At 40.9% G+C, this 22,333-nt stretch overlaps 1 protein-coding gene across 2 annotated transcripts in view; it reads left to right on the top strand.

Annotated features, from left to right (window-relative positions):
* ca5a (carbonic anhydrase Va) overlaps nucleotides 1-14,979 on the top strand; it is a 32,539-nt gene extending 17,560 nt beyond the window's left edge. For both annotated transcript variants that reach the window (XM_030137086.1, XM_030137087.1), the window contains exons 4-7: nucleotides 2,772-2,867; nucleotides 6,889-6,951; nucleotides 12,383-12,541; nucleotides 14,659-14,979. In XM_030137086.1, the coding sequence (XP_029992946.1) occupies nucleotides 2,772-2,867; nucleotides 6,889-6,951; nucleotides 12,383-12,541; nucleotides 14,659-14,829 (489 nt within the window). In that variant the 3' untranslated portion in view covers nucleotides 14,830-14,979. The remainder of the gene's footprint in view (nucleotides 1-2,771; nucleotides 2,868-6,888; nucleotides 6,952-12,382; nucleotides 12,542-14,658) is intronic.
* The last annotated feature ends 7,354 nt before the right edge of the window (nucleotides 14,980-22,333 follow it).

Below are 22,333 nucleotides of genomic sequence, written 5' to 3'. Positions count from 1 at the left end.
TTGGTAAATTCCTCTGTCATTTTCAGTTGAATAACCTCTCAGCTGACATGTTTGTTTTTGCACATGAAATTTGACACCATGGCAACATGGCCGTATTGTTTATCTGTTGCTAGGTAACCCACTTTAATGATGAGTCTATGATTCAGGGCAAGGCTATTGTATTCTAAAATTACTTATGTCGCTTTTCCACTACGTGGTATCGGCTCAACTCAACTCGACTCGGCCTTTTTGCATTTCCATTATGAAAAAGGACCTGGAATGTGGTACCTGGTACTAGTTTTTTGGTGTCACCTCCACCGAAGTTCCAGGACTGGGGACCAGATGCTAAAACAGGGATTAAAGTTCTCCGTCACCACGACGGATTTCCGTCAAATGGAAAAATTGAGGGAAAAAAGTCATATTGAAGTAACTTCCCCACGTGTTTCACGGAGTCCAGTCGGCACCGTGATCCTGTCCTGGGTCTGCTGTCCTGGGTCTGCTGTTCTGGGTCTGCTGTTCTGGGTCTGCTGTCCTGGGTCTGCTGTCCTGGGTCTGCTGTCCTGGGTCTGCTGTCCTGGGTCTGCAGGTGTTGAACACAGGCACAGGGGGCTGATAGGTTTAACAGTGATGAGAATAAGATGACTTCTTTATTTTTCTGTCAGGAGGACAGGCTGATGACTATTTCTCTTTGGAAGGAAACTCTGTTCATTCTGTGCCTCAGAAACACATGGACAAGTTCAGCTTTACCGAAGTTCAGCCTCCAGACTAACTTTAGTTTAGTGCGAACAAGTAGCTTTCATTCTGAAAGAACCACAGCGAAAAGGGAAGAAGACAGAACTGATCTACATGGACCTTCATGTTTGGGTTCATAGCTTATGTCCTCTTGCCGGTATATGACTAGTGTGTGTGTGTGTGTGTGTGTGTGTGTGTGTGTGTGTGTGTGTGTGTGTGTGTGTCTGTGTGTGTTTGTGTGTATGTGCCCTTCCCGTGCGTACGGCTGTGCGCGCCGCGGCCTTACGCGGTTACGCGCCCGACTGCATAAGTGCTTTATTTGGACCCGTTTATCATCTTATTTCTATCTGTGTGGTACAGTACGAAGATAAAACTGAATGAATGAGGAACACCCTTGGTATTTGCAAAGCCACTGTATTTTAAATCCCCTCAGAGAGGATCTGGAACGGAGTAGAATTTCTGTTTCAGTTGACGTAATTTCTTCCAATCAAAAGAGAACATGATGGTGGGAGGGGAGGGGGGGGTGGGGTGGACGCAGGTTTGACGATGTACAGATTATTTTGGCTAGCATATACGACATCATGGACACGTTTGTAGAGGAAGGGGCTGAAGTGGGAACTATTGAGAGATGCGTGAAAAATAGATGGAGGTGGGCGTGGCTTGATGAGAAGGGAGACGATGGAACTGCAATTAGATCATGGTGCAAAAAAATGAAGCAGTCTGGTGCGTGCATGTGCGGAGTTTGCCACAAGAAAATTCTGTATGGTTCCAGTGGTAAAAAAGTCCTGATCCACCATCAATCTGAGAAGCTGAAGATTAGTTGGTTAGGGTTACGTTTACACAGACATTTTCCCCAAAATTCATGTGCTGTTGGAGTTGGAGTTATGTTTTTGGAGCTCCTAAATTATTAACTAAAAAGTTTTTCACTCACTTTTTGCAGTAAGGTTTTCTTCTAGTTATTTTCACTTGCTTCACAGGTTTTCATACCCTTTAAAATTAACCAGAGCACCAAAATTGACCTGAAGCTTTAAAAATTTTCTGGGGGAGGACCCCCAGACCCCCCACCAATACCACTGACATTTTTTCTATCCATGTTACTAATCTTCTACACCTGTACACTCTCCCATTCAGTGGGTTTTACAGTATTGCCAAATTTGACTCTAAACTTGTACGCTATAGTAGTATTGTACTGCATCATTTTTAATAGTGGCCAATGATTTTGACCAGAAGAAAATTTTCAGTCAGATGAAAAATTTTTGCTTTAATCCCTGTACTAAAAGGTGACACTGTGTAAATACTGCAGACCACTGATCGCTCAGAGTCGTCTCTGTGCCCCACCGTTTTACAAAAAACAGATGCAGAAGTTGACAGTAAGTATATCAGTGGGTGAATCCACATGATGACAGTCTGTAAAACTACACCATGGTTTGTCCAGGAGGTTCAGACGGAAAAATTCAGCATGAGCCTGACGAGACAACATGCAACGAGTGAGTTTATCAGCAACTCTGAGCAGACGACAAGGAAGTAACGCACCGCATCACGATGACAACCAGGTACTGTAAAGTGGGTAGTATCCTGGAATGGAAATGGTCTCCAGGAATAGGACCTGGTACCAGAGTCGAGCCAAGCCGAGCCGGTTCCACGTAGTGGAAACGCGACATAATATCTCCCAAAATATTGGTCCGATCAATGTACCGTTTTCACTAGTCTGTTCCTTGACTAAAAATACATCAATATGACAAACTGCAGCAGTCCGATCTGTACAGGTTTAGTGTGATGCCTGAGACACACACACACACACACACAGAGTCCTCTTCCTTTTTATAATACATTTGTATATTTGGAGGTTTATATGTATGTATATTTATATATTTTGTTCTTTTTTGTTGTATTGATAATTTCTTTCCTGCTTCTTTTTCTTCTACTTGAACGGAGCAACTGTCACACACAAAAATTTCCTCCTGGGATTGATCAAGTATTCTGATTACACTAAGGTTCTGGGTGCAGGAACACACACTTCCATGAACTCATGGTACTTTGTGCTTTGTGTGTGTTCTCAGCTCCACTTGGTTCACTGGAACTCTGACAAGTACAGTCTGTTCGAGGAGGCGGTGATGGAAGATAATGGACTGGCTGTTATCGGAGTCTTTCTCAAGGTACGCACACACACACACACACACACACATACCTGCAGCGCATACTCAGGGCTCATTAAACCCACTCTGGCTACGTTCACACAGCAGGTCTTAATGCACAGTTGGGATTTTTTTTTTTCCTGTGCTCGTTCATATTAGACATTAAATGCGACTTCTATCAGTTTTGAGTGTGAACTGAATGTGACCCTGAAGTGACCACACAGACACGCACTGTGTTTACGGAAGGAAATATGTTTTACTCGCCGCTCCTGTGAATTGTGACATTTGTTGCATTTCAATGACGTAAAGGTCGGATAATTCAGACTGAAGTCACATTGGAAAATATCAGATACATATCAGATTAATGCTGCATTCCAGGACGGTTTTTGAGCCCCTAAGTCACGAATTCAAACCACAACTCACCTCTTTGTAACGTTCCAGGCAAGTCACACCAAACTGCCTGAGCACAAGGAATTGTGGGAGTTAGATGTAAACAAACCAGCATGGCGGACCATACAGAGCTTATGTTCATTTACAGTCATTTCTATCCCAGAGGTGTTTGTTTTTGTCTTATTTGAGAGAAACGGAGGAGGAAAAACAGCGCATAAGACAAGAGAAGCTGTTCTAGCTTTTATATTATGTTATTTATATGTTTGGATATGTATTTGGTATTAATTTATTCTTGTCCTCAATGGACTGAACATTAGCTAACGCTAAAGTAGCTACTAATTATACAGAACATGTGCGTGTAAATTACATTAGAGCCATACCCTGTTTTTGTTTTTTTTTTTCCACTTAAATTTTTTACACATATATTTGACAAAACAAAAAAAACAAACAAAAACAAACAAAAACAAACCAACATTGCTTGGGTACATTACACATATTTCAATACATTTGCATTATTCAGTCTTTCCACCAGAGCAATACCTTTTTTTTTTTCCCCACTTAAATTTTTATTGAAAATTTTTACACATATTTGATAAAACGATAACAAAAAAAAGGAACAAACCAACATTGCTTGGGTACGTTACACATATTTCAATACATTTGCATTAGTCTTTCCACCAGAGTAATGTTACGCCCCGGCCTAGGGGTTTACCAGGGCGAACATAATAGTCTCAACTTTTGTCCCCTCCCAGCTCCCAAGCACACATTTCAGTCAAAAACTAAAAAATTCACAGTATTTATTATTAGTAATTTTTTTTTTTCTCAACAACTAAGGAAGGGTTAGGGGAGGGAGCGGCTAAAACAACAAACAAAATATCTTCTTTACAGTTTAAACTAAATTACCTTCTCAAAATAAATGCACGAAATAAAATACAGCAAACTTACCTAACTACCTAACCAAAACAGGAGAAAAGGTGAAAACAAAAGAGCCGACCTCCCCTACCAGAAAAAGGATCGAATTTACAAAACAAAACTATTTACAATTATATGCAAACGAAGTTTTACACAAGCACATGAAAACTGACGGTCACACACACGAACGCAGGGTTGGAAGCTGGCAGAAGAGCAAGAGCGAGCAAGGATGGGAGCTCCAGGGCCATCTTTAAAGGGCCGGGCAATCATGCTCCACCAATCAGAAACCTGCAACAAACGGAAACAAAAGGGGCACAGCACACCTACAGGACGGGGGGAAAACACACACACACTAAACAGAAAACACATACATATAAATAGACAAATTATGACCCAGGGTTATAACAGTAATACTTTGGTTTAATAATAAACTATCTGCATAAAGGGCAAGGGATGACCGGGACATTAATCCATTCCTTTCTTCTGCTGTTCATTTGACTGTTGTTTGTTTTCATATTCATATTTTATGTTCTATACCTGTTGTGAAGCACATGGAGTCTGCTTTGTGCATGAAATGTGCTCTACAAATGAAGTTGAATTGAAATTAATTTCATAAACACCACATCCACGGGGGCCAGCGTTGTTGTTCCACAGGTTTTGTGACGTCAGAGCTACGTCTAGTACGAGTTCACAGGTGGGAAGTCACAGGTTTGACTGACATTCCAGTGCATTTCTACTGGTAGAAGTCTGGAAAAACACGAGTTAACAGGTGGTCTGGAACGCAGCATTAGGACCACATATGACAGTGTCCTGGGTCAGGTTTAGGACCACATATGAAAGTGTCCTGGGTCAGGTTTAGGACCACATATGAAAGTGTCCTGGGTCAGGTTTAGGACCACATATGACAGTGTCCAGGGTCAGGTTTAGGACCACATATGACAGTGTCCTGGGTCAGGTTTAGGACCACATATGACAGTGTCCTGGGTCAGGTTTAGGACCACATATGACAGTGTCCTGGGTCAGGTTTAGGACCACATATGACAGTGTCCTGGGTCAGGTTTAGGACCACATATGACAGTGTCCTGGGTCAGGTTTAGGACCACATATGACAGTGTCCTGGGTCAGGTTTAGGACCACATATGACAGTGTCCTGGGTCAGGTTCAGGACCACATATGACAGTGGTCTGGGTCAGGTTTAGGACCACATATGACAGTGGTCTGGGTCAGGTTTAGGACCACATATGACAGTGTCCAGGGTCAGGTTTAGGACCACATATGACAGTGTCCTGGGTCAGGTTTAGGACCACATATGACAGTGTCCTGGGTCAGGTTTAGGACCACATATGACAGTGTCCAGGGTCAGGTTTAGGACCACATATGACAGTGTCCTGGGTCAGGTTTAGGACCACATATGACAGTGTCCTGGGTCAGGTTTAGGACCACATATGACAGTGTCCTGGGTCAGGTTTAGGACCACATATGACAGTGGTCTGGGTCAGGTTTAGGACCACATATGACAGTGGTCTGGGTCAGGTTTAGGACCACATATGACAGTGGTCTGGGTCAGGTTTAGGACCACATATGACAGTGTCCAGGGTCAGGTTTAGGACCACATATGACAGTGTCCTGGGTCAGGTTTAGGACCACATATGACAGTGTCCTGGGTCAGGTTTAGGACCACATATGACAGTGTCCAGGGTCAGGTTTAGGACCACATATGACAGTGTCCTGGGTCAGGTTTAGGACCACATATGACAGTGTCCTGGGTCAGGTTTAGGACCACATATGACAGTGTCCTGGGTCAGGTTTAGGACCACATATGACAGTGGTCTGGGTCAGGTTTAGGACCACATATGACAGTGGTCTGGGTCAGGTTTAGGACCACATATGACAGTGTCCAGGGTCAGGTTTAGGACCACATATGACAGTGTCCTGGGTCAGGTTTAGGACCACATATGACAGTGTCCTGGGTCAGGTTTAGGACCACATATGACAGTGTCCAGGGTCAGGTTTAGGACCACATATGACAGTGTCCTGGGTCAGGTTTAGGACCACATATGACAGTGTCCTGGGTCAGGTTTAGGACCACATATGACAGTGTCCTGGGTCAGGTTTAGGACCACATATGACAGTGTCCTGGGTCAGGTTTAGGACCACATATGACAGTGGTCTGGGTCAGGTTTAGGACCACATATGACAGTGGTCTGGGTCAGGTTTAGGACCACATATGACAGTGTCCAGGGTCAGGTTTAGGACCACATATGACAGTGTCCTGGGTCAGGTTTAGGACCACATATGACAGTGTCCTGGGTCAGGTTTAGGACCACATATGACAGTGTCCAGGGTCAGGTTTAGGACCACATATGACAGTGTCCAGGGTCAGGTTTAGGACCACATATGACAGTGTCCAGGGTCAGGTTTAGGACCACATATGACAGTGTCCTGGGTCAGGTTTAGGACCACATATGACAGTGTCCTGGGTCAGGTTTAGGACCACATATGACAGTGGTCTGGGTCAGATTAGTGCTGTTCAGACCGTCTTTAACGGATCAGATCCAGGTCACATATGAACACATTTATCTGCAGTGTGAACGTAGCCTCAGTCGTGTGTTGACACTGTACACATGCACACAGGAGCTGTTTGTGTGAAGTAAAGCTGCATAAATGATGTAATATAAACTGCATAGACAACCCTCTCCCCCCCAGCTCTAACCCACATTAACGTCTAATCCTGGTTTAGGTCGGAAAGAGACACGAGGGGCTGCAGAAACTGGTCGACGCCTTACCTGCAATCAGACACAAGGTCAGTGGTTCAGATAATACAGATAACGGTCCTCACCACGAAAACACACACGCCCACATGACGTTTGCACGTGTTTAACCCTCAAACACCCAAACAGTCACTGGTGAAAAGAACCATCTACTGATCTAAGATGTAACTGTTCAACCACTGATCCTGTCAATACTTGTCAATAATTGGTGTAAAACACAGTTCTTCATCTTTTCATGGTCATCAGATATGAACATATTTGGACGTTCAGAGGCTCTGTAGTTACTGTGGAAACACCGTCATCTTCTACAACATCGATTCACCAGTAAAACCCATGGAGTTGGATCAATGACAGTGGAGAAAATGAACAAAAATGAAGAAACAAAACCTACAAGATAATAATGTGGAAAAAATAAGCAACAAACTGAGTAAAATAAAGTAAAAGTAATACTAAAATAAGCAACAAAATGAACAAAAACAGCCAAAGTAATGAGTAAAAGAAATAAAAATTAACAATAAATAAACAAAATAAGCCACAAATTGAATAAAATTTAAGAAAAAATAATGAAAAAGGCAAGAAAATGTTGAAAAATAAACTAAATAATCAAAATATTGAAGAAAAATGAAGGTAAATTCATTAAATAGCCAACAAAATGAACCAGAACAAAGTAATGAATAAAATGAACAAAAAGAATTTTTAAAAAAATGAAAAAAATAATCAGCAACAAGAACAAAACAAGAAAAGCACTCAGAGAGCGCAGACCTCCGCCAAGGCAGATCAGTGCCCCCCCCCCCCCCCCCGATCACCACCAAAATTTTATAATTTCTTCCTTGTGCCAGTATCAACATTTCCTGAAAATTTCATGAAAATCCGTCCATAAATTTTTGAGTTATCTTGCTAACAAACATACACGCATGCACACAAAGCAAAACGATCACAATACAAAGCCACAAACTGAACAAAAGTTAAGAAATATGTTGAAATAATTGGTGTAAAATACAGTTCTTCATCTTTTCATGGTCATCAGATATGACCATATTTGGACGTTCAGAGGCTCTGTAGTTACTGTGGAAACACCGTCATCTTCTACGACATTGATTCACCAGTAAAACCCATGGAGTTGGATCAATGACAGTGACTGTAGATGCTTGTTTTTATGTTTGTGTGGTTATTTTTATTTTGAATATCAACATTTAAAACAAAAAACAACAAGGAAAAACATAAAAAATGGAAAATAAACATGTTTGAAAAGGAGCAGGATGGTCAGTTCATGGTATATTTTATTGAAATAATCGCTTTTTCTTCAGTTTTCTCTGTTGATATAATAACCTTTGAATCTACTCTGAGCTTTTCTGAACATCTTCAGGATCAGTAAATTAACCCCAGGAGGATTTTATGGCAACCTCAAAAATAAATTTCCCTCTACATTTAACCTTTCCTAATTGATTCACCAAAATCAGGTATTTTCCTATATTTAATTCACTGATCATGTAGACATCAGTAAGTTTATTACATCAAAAAAGAGAAAACTACAGAAAAAAGTGATATTTTCAACAAAATGTGAAAACAAGCCTCTCCATCCACTGTCACTGATCCAACTCCATGGGTTTTACTGCTGAATCAATGTTGTAGAAGATGACGGTGTTTCCACGGTAACTACAGAGCCTCTGAACGTCCAAATGGGTCATATCTGATGACCGTGAAAAGATGAAGAACTGTGTTTTACACCAGTTATTTACATGTACTAGTAGGATTAGTGGATCAGAAGTTATTCAACATTTTAAGTCAATGGTTGATTTTGGTTGATGGTTAAATGTAGGAAAATACCAGATTTTCCCTGAAAAATATAAAATACCAAGGGTAATATTATAATAAATGATGATGAATAACTAAGGTAAGGTTAAATGTAATGAAAAACTGTGCTTGTGCTAGAAGAATGAGATCCAGCCACTGTGGCTACATGAGTAGAAATGAGTGTAGCCACAAAAGCCACAGCCAGTCTGGGTCCGGTCTGGTCCGGTCTGGTCCGGTCTGGTCCGGTCTGGTCCAGTCTGGGTCTCCAGTCTGGGTCTCCAGTCTGGGTCCGGTCTGGTCCAGTCTGGTCCAGTCTGGGTCCGGTCTGGTCCAGTCTGGGTCCAGTCTGGGTCTCCAGTCTGGGTCTCCAGTCTGGGTCCGGTCTGGTCCAGTCTGGTCCAGTCTGGTCCAGTCTGGTCCAGTCTGGGTCCGGTCTGGTCCAGTCTGGGTCCAGTCTGGGTCTCCAGTCTGGGTCCGGTCTGGTCCAGTCTGGGTCCGGTCTGGGTCCAGTCTGGGTCCGGTCTGGTCCAGTCTGGTCCAGTCTGGGTCTCCAGTCTGGGTCCGGTCTGGTCCAGTCTGGTCCAGTCTGGGTCCGGTCTGGTCCAGTCTGGGTCCAGTCTGGGTCTCCAGTCTGGTCCAGTCTGGTCCAGTCTGGGTCTGGTCTGGTCCAGTCTGGGTCCAGTCTGGGTCCGGTCTGGTCCAGTCTGGGTCCGGTCTGGGTCCGGTCTGGGTCCAGTGGGGGTCCGGTCTGGGTCCAGTCTGGGTCCAGTGGGGGTCCAGTCTGGGTCTTCAGTCTGGGTCCGGTCTGGGTCCAGTCTAGGTCCAGTCTGGGTCCAGTGGGGGTCCAGTCTGGGTCTTCAGTCTGGGTCCGGTCTGGGTCCAGTGGGGGTCCGGTCTGGGTCCAGTCTGGGTCCAGTCTGGTCCAGTCTGGATCCAGTCTGGGTCCAGTGGGGGTCCGGTCTGGGTCCAGTGGGGGTCCAGTCTGGGTCCAGTCTAGGTCCAGTCTGGGTCCAGTGGGGGTCCAGTCTGGGTCCAGTCTGGATCCAGTCTGGGTCCAGTGGGGGTCCGGTCTGGGTCCGGTCTGGGTCCAGTGGGGGTCCAGTCTGGGTCCAGTCTAGGTCCGGTCTGGGTCCGGTGGGGGTCCAGTCTGGGTCCAGTCTGGGTCCCTGGTGACAAGCATAGCTCCCCCAGGAAATTTGGGGACAAATGAAGTGTTTTTCCTGCATTCTGGTGCATTTTGAACTTAAAAATATGTTCAATCTGGTTTCAGTTTCATACAAAAAAATCATAAAAAATTAACTTAAGTCAACATTTTCATCTAAACTATTTTTATTTCTAATCTAATGTATAACAAAACAATAAATGATTTGATGACTTTTAAATACAATTATTCTGACCACTGATGTGCATGAGATTCAACATAAAATAAATTTACCAGTGAGACAGGATTTATCATAAAGTCATTTGGTAATTAAATATGGAGTCTTGAAATTATTCTATTTAGACTAGAAAGTGTGTTGTTTTCATTAGTCTGACTGGAACAAAGTGCTGCTACTGACATTTAATGTGTTGGAATGAGCGTTTGTCAATTAATCCACCAGGGGGCGCCGCTCTGAATTAACCATACTGGACAAATACCTCGAAAAAGAGTAAAGTTTAATGAGAAGAAGAAAGTCAGTAATAACAAACATGGAGACGACAGAGGGAACACTACTGTGATACTAATGCTGCAGCGTTTTCGCTGCTAAGGTTTAAAAGCGAAGCTTCAGCAGGAAGAGAAAAGACAAAAGAGCCATAGGTTTGGTTTTCACTTCCGCTGGTGGCGGTCTGCACTGCTCTGTACTTTCAGTAGTTGTTGTACATGATGAAATGAACGAGCAGTAACTTCCACAAGTGACGTGTGCAGTGTGAATTCGTACAAAATTGGAAACATTGGTGAGTTGGATCGCTGTCGGCAGCGCTCTTCAGTAGTGGAGACCACATTTGTTCTTTTCCTTGGTTATCGCTCAGACATTTTCCATCAGAGATGTAATTTGGTTGATTTGACTAAAAAATCCCTTCGCCACTGTGGCTCCACGGGTTGAAAACAACTTCACAACCAGGAAAATGCATCACCAGTGGTGATGCGGCGATAGGCTAGTGCAAGCCTAGAAAAATTCCTATGGAAGTCACCACAAAAATAATTCTAGTTCTTTAAGGATAAAGGAACGTTACACTGATTAGACTTATTTAATCCTTAACCATAATTAAAACATATTTAACCCTTAATGTACAAATTATGGACATGAATTTGGTCCTCACAAGGGAACCGAGTCCCTACAAGTGTCTGTAAAAAGGTTTATGTCCCTTTAACTCCACTGTTCACTGGTTCTGTGCTCATCTGCCATTTTCATAGAAAGTCAGTTCAAGTGTGATAATGAATGGTACTGGCGCCCTCTAGTGGTTCAGTACAGACACTACAAGGCACTGGCTTTCATACTAACCAGTATATTGTGCATTCTTTTAGATGCAGTAACTCCAGTGTTACAGGAAACGTCAGAGTAACTGCTAATGATGTGATGTGCTGTACATCCAACTACACTCAGATTATTATTTTAAATGCACTGATAAAAAAGAAAAAATACCTGTCACAGTCATTCTTAGTTCAATTCCTTTCAAACAAATACTTTAAGAAACAAATTACATATTAAATTACAGATTTTCTGCCTCAAACATTAAATATGCTCCATTTTACGTACTAAACTGATTAATACAACATACTGCAAATGCACAAAACTTTTAGTAACAGGCAGAATATTGTTAAAATCGTACTTATTTTTCTTTAGAATCTTAATGTTGTTCATATTCGTTCAGGTTTCTCACATTTTATTATGAACAATGTAAATATTTTCATCCAATTTTATTATTTCCACGTTAAACTAAGGAGAATATTGTCATTACTTACACGTTATTATGTTTTTGTTTTGTTTTTTTACTTGAGATCACATCAGGACCCTGAATTAAAATGACACCCTTGATGTTTAATGCCATTTTTTTTACACTTATTCATCTTGTGGGCTGAATTGAACCATTTGGGGGCTGGTTTTTGTTTGACACCCCTGACCTACACCTCAGTTAAACAGCTGAGGTGTTGAATGTCATCTAATAAACTGTTCAAATGTCATATACAGTACTTATAAACACACATGTGGCTGTTGGAAGGTGATCAGAGCTTATTTGTTCTTGGATATCGCTGCTTATCAGTAATAATGTGTGATAAGGCCACTGTTTATTCATCACCTTTACTAACGTTACAGCAGTTTAACACTAATTCAACATATTTTACACTGCATCAGGATTAGATAATGGTTGTGATAAGGTGATAGACTCAGCTTTATTGTCATTTAAACCATGTGACATAATTGAACGTAAACACAGTTCCCCAGGTCTCTGTGTATGCAGCATATCGTCACTGTCGAGAAAGAAGTCATGTGACTGTTTAGTGCAGCAGCGTCAGGTCGTGTTGTTCATGTGCAGAAGTAGTGAACGTGTGGAGGATGGAGCAGTTCAGCAGTCGGACTGTGTCTGAGCAGAAGCTGTGTCATAAAGGCTGTGTTTTATCAGTGTCTGAGAATGTTTTCAGCAGAGTTTCCAGTTCTGTCTGAACCTAAAAACGCCTCACATCCACAGGGCAGCGTGGTGGAGTTTACCAAGTTCGACCCCGCCTGCCTTTTACCCTCGACCACTGACGACTACTGGACGTACCACGGCTCTCTGACGACCCCCCCGCTGACCGAGTCCGTCACCTGGATCGTAATGAAGCAGCACATAGAAGTCAGCCATGATCAGGTATGTGTGTGTGTGTGTGTGTGTGTGTGTGTCATCAGGCTGCAAGAAAATACATCTTCTAATAAATAAATAAATAAATAAACATCTGAACAGGTAGTTATTCACAAATGCACATGGGTGCTTCCAAACCTGCTTCAAAACATTGGTCTACATCTGGTTTGAAGTTTTAGCCCCTCTGTCCTGTTTTTAGAACCAGTTTCAGGGAAGAACCCACATACAAACAGATTTGATGGAGCTCTGCTGCCCCCTAGTGTCACAAGTCTGTTCATACAGTTAATGCATAAGATCTGTCGACCAATGAAGGATTTCTGTTCACAGATTAATTACCTCTGCCAAGGAGGTTATGTTTTTTCCAGCATTGATTTGTTTGTCTGTCTGTCCGTGTGCAAGATAACTCAAAAAGTTATGAATGGATTTGGATGAAAATTTCAGGAAATGTTGATACTGGTACAAGGAACAAATGATTTGGTGGTGATGGAGGTGGGGGGGTGGGGGGTGGGGGCACTGATCTGCCTTGGCGGAGGTCTGTGCTCTCCGAGTGCTTTTTTGCTTTTGTAATGATACAGACTTGTTTTTGCAGAGAAGAAATGAAGCTGAAGTTTTTATCTGTTCACGTTTGTGTAGATATTATTACTGCAATGTGCTTTTTTCTGCAAGAACAAGTCTGTATCATTACAAAACTAGAAAAGCACTCGGAGAGCGCAGACCTCCGCCAAGGCAGATCAGTGCCCCCCACCACCAATCGCCACCAAATTTTAATCATTTGTTTCTTGTGCCAGTATCAACATTTCCTGAAATTTTCATCCAAATCCATCCATAACTTTTTGAGTTATCTTGCACACAGACTGACAGACAAACCAGTGTCGGCAAAAACAGAACCTCCTTGGCGGAGGTCATAAAGACCCCAGACCCCTGTTAGAAAAGGAACACCTGAATTCAGAATCAGATATACTTAATTAACCCTGGGGGGAAATTTGTACGTTACAGTTGCTCCAACAGAGTTAAAGGACAGAAAGAAAGCAATTCAAGAGCAAGGAAAAAGAAATAGATAAGTAAATAATAAACAATGTTATGCAGTTATGTACTAGAAATGCACAGAAATGTACAAGACATTTACAAAGGACAGGACAATATTCCTGTTAGAATGTGTCGTTCTACTGAAATTACAAATGTGCAGAAATTACACTTGTTATAATTCTGAAAAATACAGTCCAGAGTGAAAATATAACCCTGAATGGAAAAGTATAATCCCATATGACAGTTATTCAACGTGTCCACTAGGGGTGTTAGAAAATATTGGTTCTGCAATATATCGCAATATTTCATTTCACAATACTGTACCAATATTAATAAGTACTGCATTGATATTTTTAGGTATTTATTCAAATGCAGATATTGCGAAGGTTCATTTTTGTTTTTCTTTTTTGTTTATATTTTATTTATTCTTATTTAACACTCTTTTATTAAATAATGTTCATTCCTTTGTTGGGATTGAACTAAAATCCTGTTCTGATGTTAGTTCTGAACTAATAGAATGTGAACATTTGAACAGGATCTGAAACTGGAATGTCTGTAAAACAGAATTTCAGTTTGAACACAGGAACATTTTGTGATAGAACATTAGATCCTGTTCTGATCAAATAAAAATGTGTTTAGTATTTGTGCAGATTTCTGCTGGAATTCAATTCTTCAAGGAAATAATCATTTACAAAAAAAAGAAAGAAACAAAAAAAAGCCTTTTTAACAGTATCATGATATATCGTATTGTGATCCTAGTATTGTCATTTGTATTGTATTGCCAGATTCTTGCCAATACACAGCCCTGGTGTCCACATACTTTTGTCCATGTAGTGTATCTTCAGTGTAATTTTTCCATTTTACAAATTCATCCCACCGGCTGGATCGGACTCTTTGTGGTTTTGGTTTTGGTTCGGTTTTAAACTGAGTCAAACCACCTTGTTATCACTTTAGAATCAGAATCAGTTTATTTGCCATTTGCAGAAAAACTACATTGGAAAACGATCATTTGTCTCTGGTTTTCCAGATAAAACATGAAGCAGTGTTTGCTAACCCGCTGCCCCTCCCCACTGACGCTCGTCTGTTCTTTCCTTTCTCAGTTGGCGGTTTTCCGCAGCCTCCTGTTCACGGCGGCGGAGGAGGAGGTCCAGAAGAGCATGGTCAACAACTTCCGCGTCCAGCAGCCTCTGCGAGGTCGAACCATCCGCTCCTCCTTCACCCCGTTCCTCCAGGACGCACCGTCAGCTGAAGGCGACCAACACACCCACTGACACCCCCCACCCCCCCAGTCCAACACACACCTGTACCTTTCCACACAGTGGGCTCACCTAAAGTGCTCTGTGCTTTTGATTTTCTGAACACAAACCTGAGCAGTTACACTTCTTTTTTTACAGATTTAACTTCAGTTTTACATATTTTAATGGTTAATTTTTCATTTTCGGTTTGACTTTTCGACCAAAAGGCAAATGTCAGATAACCTATAAGGGATCTTTACTATGCGATGAAATATGCAGTTTTACAGATGTTACTATTATGAATTCTATTTATTTTAGTAGTACTTTTACCACTCATGTGGTTTTACTTGCAGTTGAGTGTAAAGTCCAGACACAGTCATTACAACAGCACAGTCATTTCCTGGGGCTGATTCTTTTACCGCAGGGGTCTCAAACATGGGGCCTGGGGGCCAAATGTGGCCCCCCAAAGGTTCCAATCCGGCCAATAATGTAAATATTCCACAGTCAAGGCTGTTTTAGTTCAGGTTCCACATACAGACTAATATGATCTGCAGTAAAATAATAGCACAATAATATACAAAAAAGAATGACTCCATATTTTCTTAGTTTGATGTGAAAAAAATCTTACATTATGCTGATAAATAATGACAACTTAAAATTTTTGTCTCTGTTTTAGTGTAAAAATAGAGCTGAACCGATTAATCAACTCAAAGTGATCCAAAAAAAATCCTTCAACCACAATTCTCCTGAATCACAGCTTTGTTTCCTTCATTTCTCTGCTGTTAAACATTGGTTCCACTGTTGTGTTTCACACGGACGCTTATTGTGACGCACAAAGAAACTTCAGTTCAGGAAAACTGCAATAGAATATTTCCCTTCAATCAATTTGAGTCGATTGATTGAATTGTGAATTTTTGCATTTGCTTCAAGCACCTAATCGATTAATCGTTTCAGTTCTACATTAAATTATGAAAATATTTATCCTGTAACAATAAAATATGAATAACCTGAACAAATAAGATAAAATATGCCTAACAATTTTCTGCCTGTTACTAAGTGTTTAGTTTCTTTAGATTTGATCCATAATTCACATATATAAATAAGTTGAGGCAGAATATTGTTAAAATTGCATTTATTTTTCTTAAGAAATTCCAGTTTTTTTCAGGTTATTAACATGTTTTTTGTTGGGATAGTTTATGAAAGTAAGTATTTTCATAATTTATTTTTGTTTTTTGCACTAAAACAAAGACAAAAAGTTGGAGTTGTCATTATTTATAGGTTATTATGTTATTTTATTTTAGATGAAATCGGGCTGAATGTAGAACCTGAAAGAAAGTGAATTTGAGACCCCTGCTTTACCGAAAAACGTCCAGGAAACTTTAACGGACTGTAGCAAAGCGTGGTGAACGGGTCTGTCCGCTAGAACATATTTTACAGCAGATTTTATCAAGGATTTTTTTTTTTTGTTCTTCTTCCACAGTGTCACTTTTTAAACCCTCATGCGTCTGGTCATCGGTTCGTGGTTTATTTAATCATATGTACATTGTGAATATGAATCTATTATTATTCTCTATTCCGTACATTTGACATCCAGACTGACTGTTTGACTGGAAAAAACATTTTCTTCCTACACTTTGACATCAAAACACGCAACACAGAACAAAGTTTCTTCCAAGTCTGTTACTAAAATGCACAAATGTGCCACATACATGTAGCACATCCATGTACTTTCAGAGTATTTGAATAGAGGGTACGCACGGACGTCACTGACCCACCAGAACAGAACACAGCTGGATTTAAAGGTGGGGTAGGAGATCCTGGAAAAAAACAGTTCGAGCAAGTTACATTTGGAAAATACACAATTCAAAAGTCCACGCCCCCTTCTTCAGACTTCGTCCCGAAGCCACGCCCCCTTTTTATTGATTGTACTCACAGAGGGAGAAGGGGGGGGGGGGGGGGGACAAATGGCAGTTGAGTTTGACAGACATATCACCGTTCAATCATTTCGATGGGTTGGTTAAAATGATTGGATGGTGTTTTTTCAGTCCTGTCCGTTCCACAGATGACTACATTTTTTTATTTTTGTGTTAGAGCATTTAATATATTGGTTGTAATCGAGGTGTGAAGGGGATTTTAAGGAATATAGTAAAAAATGCACCAGGAAAACGTCTCCTACCCCACCTTTAATAATGGAAAATACATTTCAGAGGGAGTTGAACAGTAATCCTTCCAGATAATCCACAGAATCCTCCTTTATAATTACACAAAACACAGCAGGACCTCTGCACCTGCACCTGTGTTTAAGCCTCAAAGATCTAAACACCTGCCACCCACTAAAACCACCTACTGATCTGAACTGTTGAATACCTGCTGATCCACTAATCCTATCGATACGTCAGTGACTGGTGTCAAATACAGTTCTTCATCTTTCCATGGTCATCAGATATGACCATATTTGGACGTTCAGAGGCTCCATAGTTACCATGGAAACATGCTACTTTTTTAGAACTTGGATGGAGCAACTGTAACACCCAATAATTTCCCCTGTAGTCTGATTCTGATTCTGCTGCTTCCTTCCAGATCTCTAATGTAAGTTTTTATTTGGTTGAAATTTCATCAAAATATCAACAATACAACAACAAAGAAGAAGAAGAAAAATATATATATATATATATTATATCAAAACACTCTATAAACCTCCTGAGACCCACAAAAGTACAAGGTTTGGCTTTTTTTAAATTAAATAATTGCCTTCATTGGAAACATTATGATGCAACAGTTTTTCAGAGGCATGTTTAAGAATTTGAACCTAATGTCCTTTGCAGTGGACAGCTGTGTTTTTTTTTTTGTTTTTTTTTTTTTAATAAAGCTGTGAAACTCTTTTCCACAAACGTGTACAGAAAACCCATAGCTGGTTCTGTGGAGGTTGAGAAACAATTCAAACAGCAATTTGTGCAAAATATACCAGACAATATATTATCAGTATGATAATTAAAGAAATATACATAAATGAGTGTGCAGAAACATTGTTCTGTGTAATTAGAATTATGAGGTTAGAACGTGGAAATGCAGCCAAATATTTACAAATGAACTAATTGATCTTTTTTATGTTTTATGATACTTCGGTGCAAACACAAATCTGTCATTGAATCATTTCCCGTCAGTGGATCTGAACAGAACCAGCCTGTGTTTTCTGACGGGGTTGTGTCGTGCGGACCCTCTATTCAAGCGTCAGTCCTCTTCTCATAAGAACAGCCTGTAACCAGAGTGCCTTCAGTGTTCTTCATGTGGCTCAGTGTCCTGGGTGGAGTCCCTGGGTCTGAACTGGATCTGTGTTCCACACCTGTTCCACTGAACTGGACTAGCATTGGATTATTAATGAGAACTGGTCTTTACTTCAGACAGTTTTTTGGCTGCTTTGACTTCACGCTCATGTCCTTTTATGGATGAAAGAGCGCCGGAACACAGACTCATTTAACCGTGACTCAACCTCCAGGTTCAGTTTGGCACAAACCTGCCGAGGACGTTTGTGTGTCACATTATGTTGTCATTTAATCTTTGTTTCAGAAGATTATAATAAGTCATGGATAATGTTTGGGTTTTTTTGTTTTGTTTTGTTTTTTTCAGAGCCAATCCCAGTTATTAGTGATTAAGGAGAGCAATAACTTTAACATTTAGAGTAGCACAAATCTAAATGCCTTTAAGTACAAGTTGAATGAAAATGAACTGATGATCCAGTGGAAACGTGTTTGTTCTTGAAGGTTCTGGGAATTCTGAACACAACCGGTTCAAGAATTAGAGCTGCTTTGGTGGAAAAAAGTCACAAGGAGATAATGTCAGATTAAAAAACATGTATGTAAAGGTGGAAGCTGTGATGCTGTTTAAGTCCATTTAGTAAAAACAAGTGTTCAGAGAACGCAAACCTCCTCCTTCACCCTGAACTCTGTGCATGTGTGGATCAACTATTTCTGTTTAAATCCAACAGTTTCCAGGTTGTTCCATACAGCAGAAACAGTTGAATCTGGTCCCAGTCATGTGTCTGTCCAATTAGATTCAATTCACATCAATATTAGCTGAGTTCTAATTTTAAATGTGTGGGAAATGGGATTTTCAGTGTTCAGTGTAAATGTCCACAGAGTCCACATTCCACAGTGGATGTGGACAATTTAGTTCCAGATACAAGAGATTGTTCTAAGCTACAGGTGGATCCAACTGGAGGAGAATCAGAGTCGTTTAGAATTTTTTCTGAATTTTGGAAAATGTCTGAATGATGACAGATGGAAAACTGTAGATGTTGTGACCTTGCTGTGACCTTGGACTTTGTCCTACTGGGACCAGAATGGACTGTGTTGGTCCCAGGGCCTAGGCCTATCTGTGGGAAGATCTGGGAAAGATGGGTGGAGGAGTTTTACACTGAAGATGAGAACAAACAAACAAACAAACAAACAAACAAACACAGCAAAGTGATCATAACGCCTCCTGGTGGAGGTAAAAGTAATTATTAATGACCCATGAAGAACATTTCAGAGAAATAATGCGCTTTTAACCTGCAAAAAAAAAGGCATTTTAACTTGTCACAGTAGCACAAAGTGCCCCCCCCACTGTCCCGGAGCTGTAAATAGAAATAAAAATAAAATCAACAGAGTAAAGCAAAGAGTGCAAGTTATATTCATACAGTTTGAGGTTCGATGGAAAAGTGACAAATGTTTGTACATGAAAGAAAAACAGCAGCATGTGAATGACAGTAAAAGCAGAACCCCCCCCCCACACACACATGTACACGGTTGTCTTTTACTGTTCCTCAGTAACAATAACACAGTCGGTAGCGTCCCTCTGAACGCTGTCCACACCCCCCAGCGTCCCCTCAGTGGGTCGTCCACTGCACCCCCCCCCCCCCCGGCCTAGCATGAAGCCGTTTCACTGAACCCACGAAGCGGACGATGAAAACCTTTGTGATTGAACCGATGTAGAACTGAGTGACGTTAACTGACGCTGAAGGCTGCAGCGGTCCGTGTAAACTGGGGGGGGGGGTCAGGTTTCTGAACAGATCTGAGAGGGTTTGGTTGTGAAATCGAATGCAAATGCCACTTTTCTGGAATGTCTGCGCGGTTGCCTCTGTTTTCCTTTACTTGTAAAAACATGGAATCTGATGTTGGATGTATGTGAACCACACAGACACCAGGGCCCAGTCCTGCCTTCACCTGTTTTATGGGTGGGTTGGATTTGTTCACCATCATCTGCCTTCATATGCCACAGCATTTTACTCATATTTTTGTATTTTTTATCTGACAGCAATGCAAGCTCATATCAGCATATTCCAATGCAGCAAGTACATCTGTGCAAAACTGTTGAACTGTGCTTTTATTTTTGTATTTTTTATTTTTTTTAAAGAACAAAAATGTGATCCAGTGTTTTTCAACCTTGGGGTCAGGACTAGAGCTGTGTGTCAGCAAGAATCTGGTGATACGATACAAACCATAATACTAGGATCATGATACAACATATCATGATATATCATGATACTAACAAGGCAATTTTTGATTTGTTTCTTTTTTTAAATGATTATTCCCTTGAATAATTGAATTACAGCAGAAATCTGCACAAATACTAAACACATTTTTATTTGATCCCAACAGGATCTAATGTTCTATCAGCAAATGTTCAAACTGTGTTCAAACTGAAATTCTGTTTCACAGACATTCCAGTTTCAGATCCTGTTCAAATGTTCAGATTCTATTAGTTCAAACTAACATCAGAACAGGATTGGAGTTCAATCCAAACAAAGGAACCAACATTATTGAATAAAAGAGTGTTGAATAAAATATAAACCAAAAAGAAAAACACAAAAATGAACCTCCACAATATCTGCATTTGAATAAATACCTAAAAATATCCATACACTATTGTGAAATGAAATATCATGATATTTTGCAAAACCGATATTTTCTTCCAGCCTTAGTCTCCATTCTGTGTTCGTCAGATATTTGGGACGTTAAAATGGGGTCAGGAGTAAAACAGGTTGGAACCGCTGCTCTAATGTGTTTTGTTCTTGGGTTTGGATTCACTGCGTCCGCCTTACTCGCACCGCCGTCGTCTCGCTGTACATTCTTGGTGATGTTGTGTTGCTCTTCCCTCTGGTCTGTGCTGTTTTAGCAGGTGTGTGTATGTGTGTGTGTGTGTGTGTACATGTACATGTACATGTACATGTATATGCAGTACATATTTTCTGGCTGTTTGTTTTTCCTGTGGGCAGCCTACATTCCTGTCCTGTGGAGCTTCTACGAGGCCCCGTCTCGGCCTCCCAGCATGCCTTGCTCCACCTGGATGGCTCTACCGTTCTTATACGGGGCCGTCCAGATGTGCAGCCAGGAAGTGTTGAGCTCCCAGAGACATCTGTTCCTGAGGGGAATGTAAAAAAACACCAAATGGTACATGTTGATCTCATGGCATTGATGTAAATTAATCTGAAATAAATAACAAATGAATAAAGAAATATATGGAAATAAAAAGGTTGTGTCTGTTTTTGTGGGTTTTTTCCAGTCTTTCTTTTTTTGTTTTTTAAATTGTATCTTTATTTGGAATGATCATGAAAATTCACCAGCATATCCACACTGGTAGAAAAAAAATAAATAAATGTCATTCCAGGTTGTTTTTGTTTTTTTTTTGAGTCCAGGAGATTACGGAAGAGGATTAGGGCCACTGGGAAAAAAACACAGGCAAAAAACAGTTTTTTTTATTATTATTCTGAGACAAAAGTCAGAATTCCTGCTTTTTTCCTCAGAATTCTGACTTTTTTCTCAGAGTAATAATAAAAAGAAATATTGGACTTTTTTTTTCTTTTTTTTTTTCAGTGGAGCTGCACTTCACCGGCCAGATGGGCTCGTATACTCACCTAAAAAGAAAAAACAAAAACTCAGATACAACTTAAAGATTGATCGACATATACAGAACTAGAAGCACTCGGAGAGCGCAGACCTCCGCCAAGGCTGATCAGTGGCCCCCCCCCGTGGGCCCCCCCACCCCCGATAACCACCAAAATTTAACCATTTCTTCCTTATCCCATTTCCAACAAACCCTGAAAATTTCATCCAAATCTGTCCATAACTTTTTGAGTTATGTTGCACACTAACGGACAGACAAACAAACAGACAGACAAACAAACAAACAAACAAACCCTGGCAAAAACAGAACCTCCTTGGCGGAGGTAATTAAGTAGAGAAAACAGAAAATGGGGGGGGGGGGGGGGTCATATGTCTGTGCCGTCATTGAAACGCTCCTCGATAACCAGTCAGAAATTAAATAAGAATGTTACAAACAGAAAACATTGCCGGTGAGATCAAATAAAGTCTGCTCTCGTGGGGCTTCGAATAAAATCCAGTTGTTCCAAATTTTTCCGTCGTTCTAAGAAACGTCTGAAAAACAGCTGAACCACATCAGTGTTGGAAACAGTTGCCGTCCGTCCATCCGTCCGTCTGTCCCACTGATAGCTTTGAAGTCCTCTGACACAGAGAGGGGATGTTTGGCGTCCCCCGCCCACCCG

Source organism: Sphaeramia orbicularis, chromosome 6 (genome assembly GCF_902148855.1).
Source record: "Sphaeramia orbicularis chromosome 6, fSphaOr1.1, whole genome shotgun sequence".
Lineage (NCBI taxonomy): Eukaryota > Metazoa > Chordata > Actinopteri > Kurtiformes > Apogonidae > Sphaeramia > Sphaeramia orbicularis.
The sequence above is the reverse complement of the archived record's forward strand: the minus strand, read 5'-3'. Positions and strand labels throughout refer to the sequence as shown.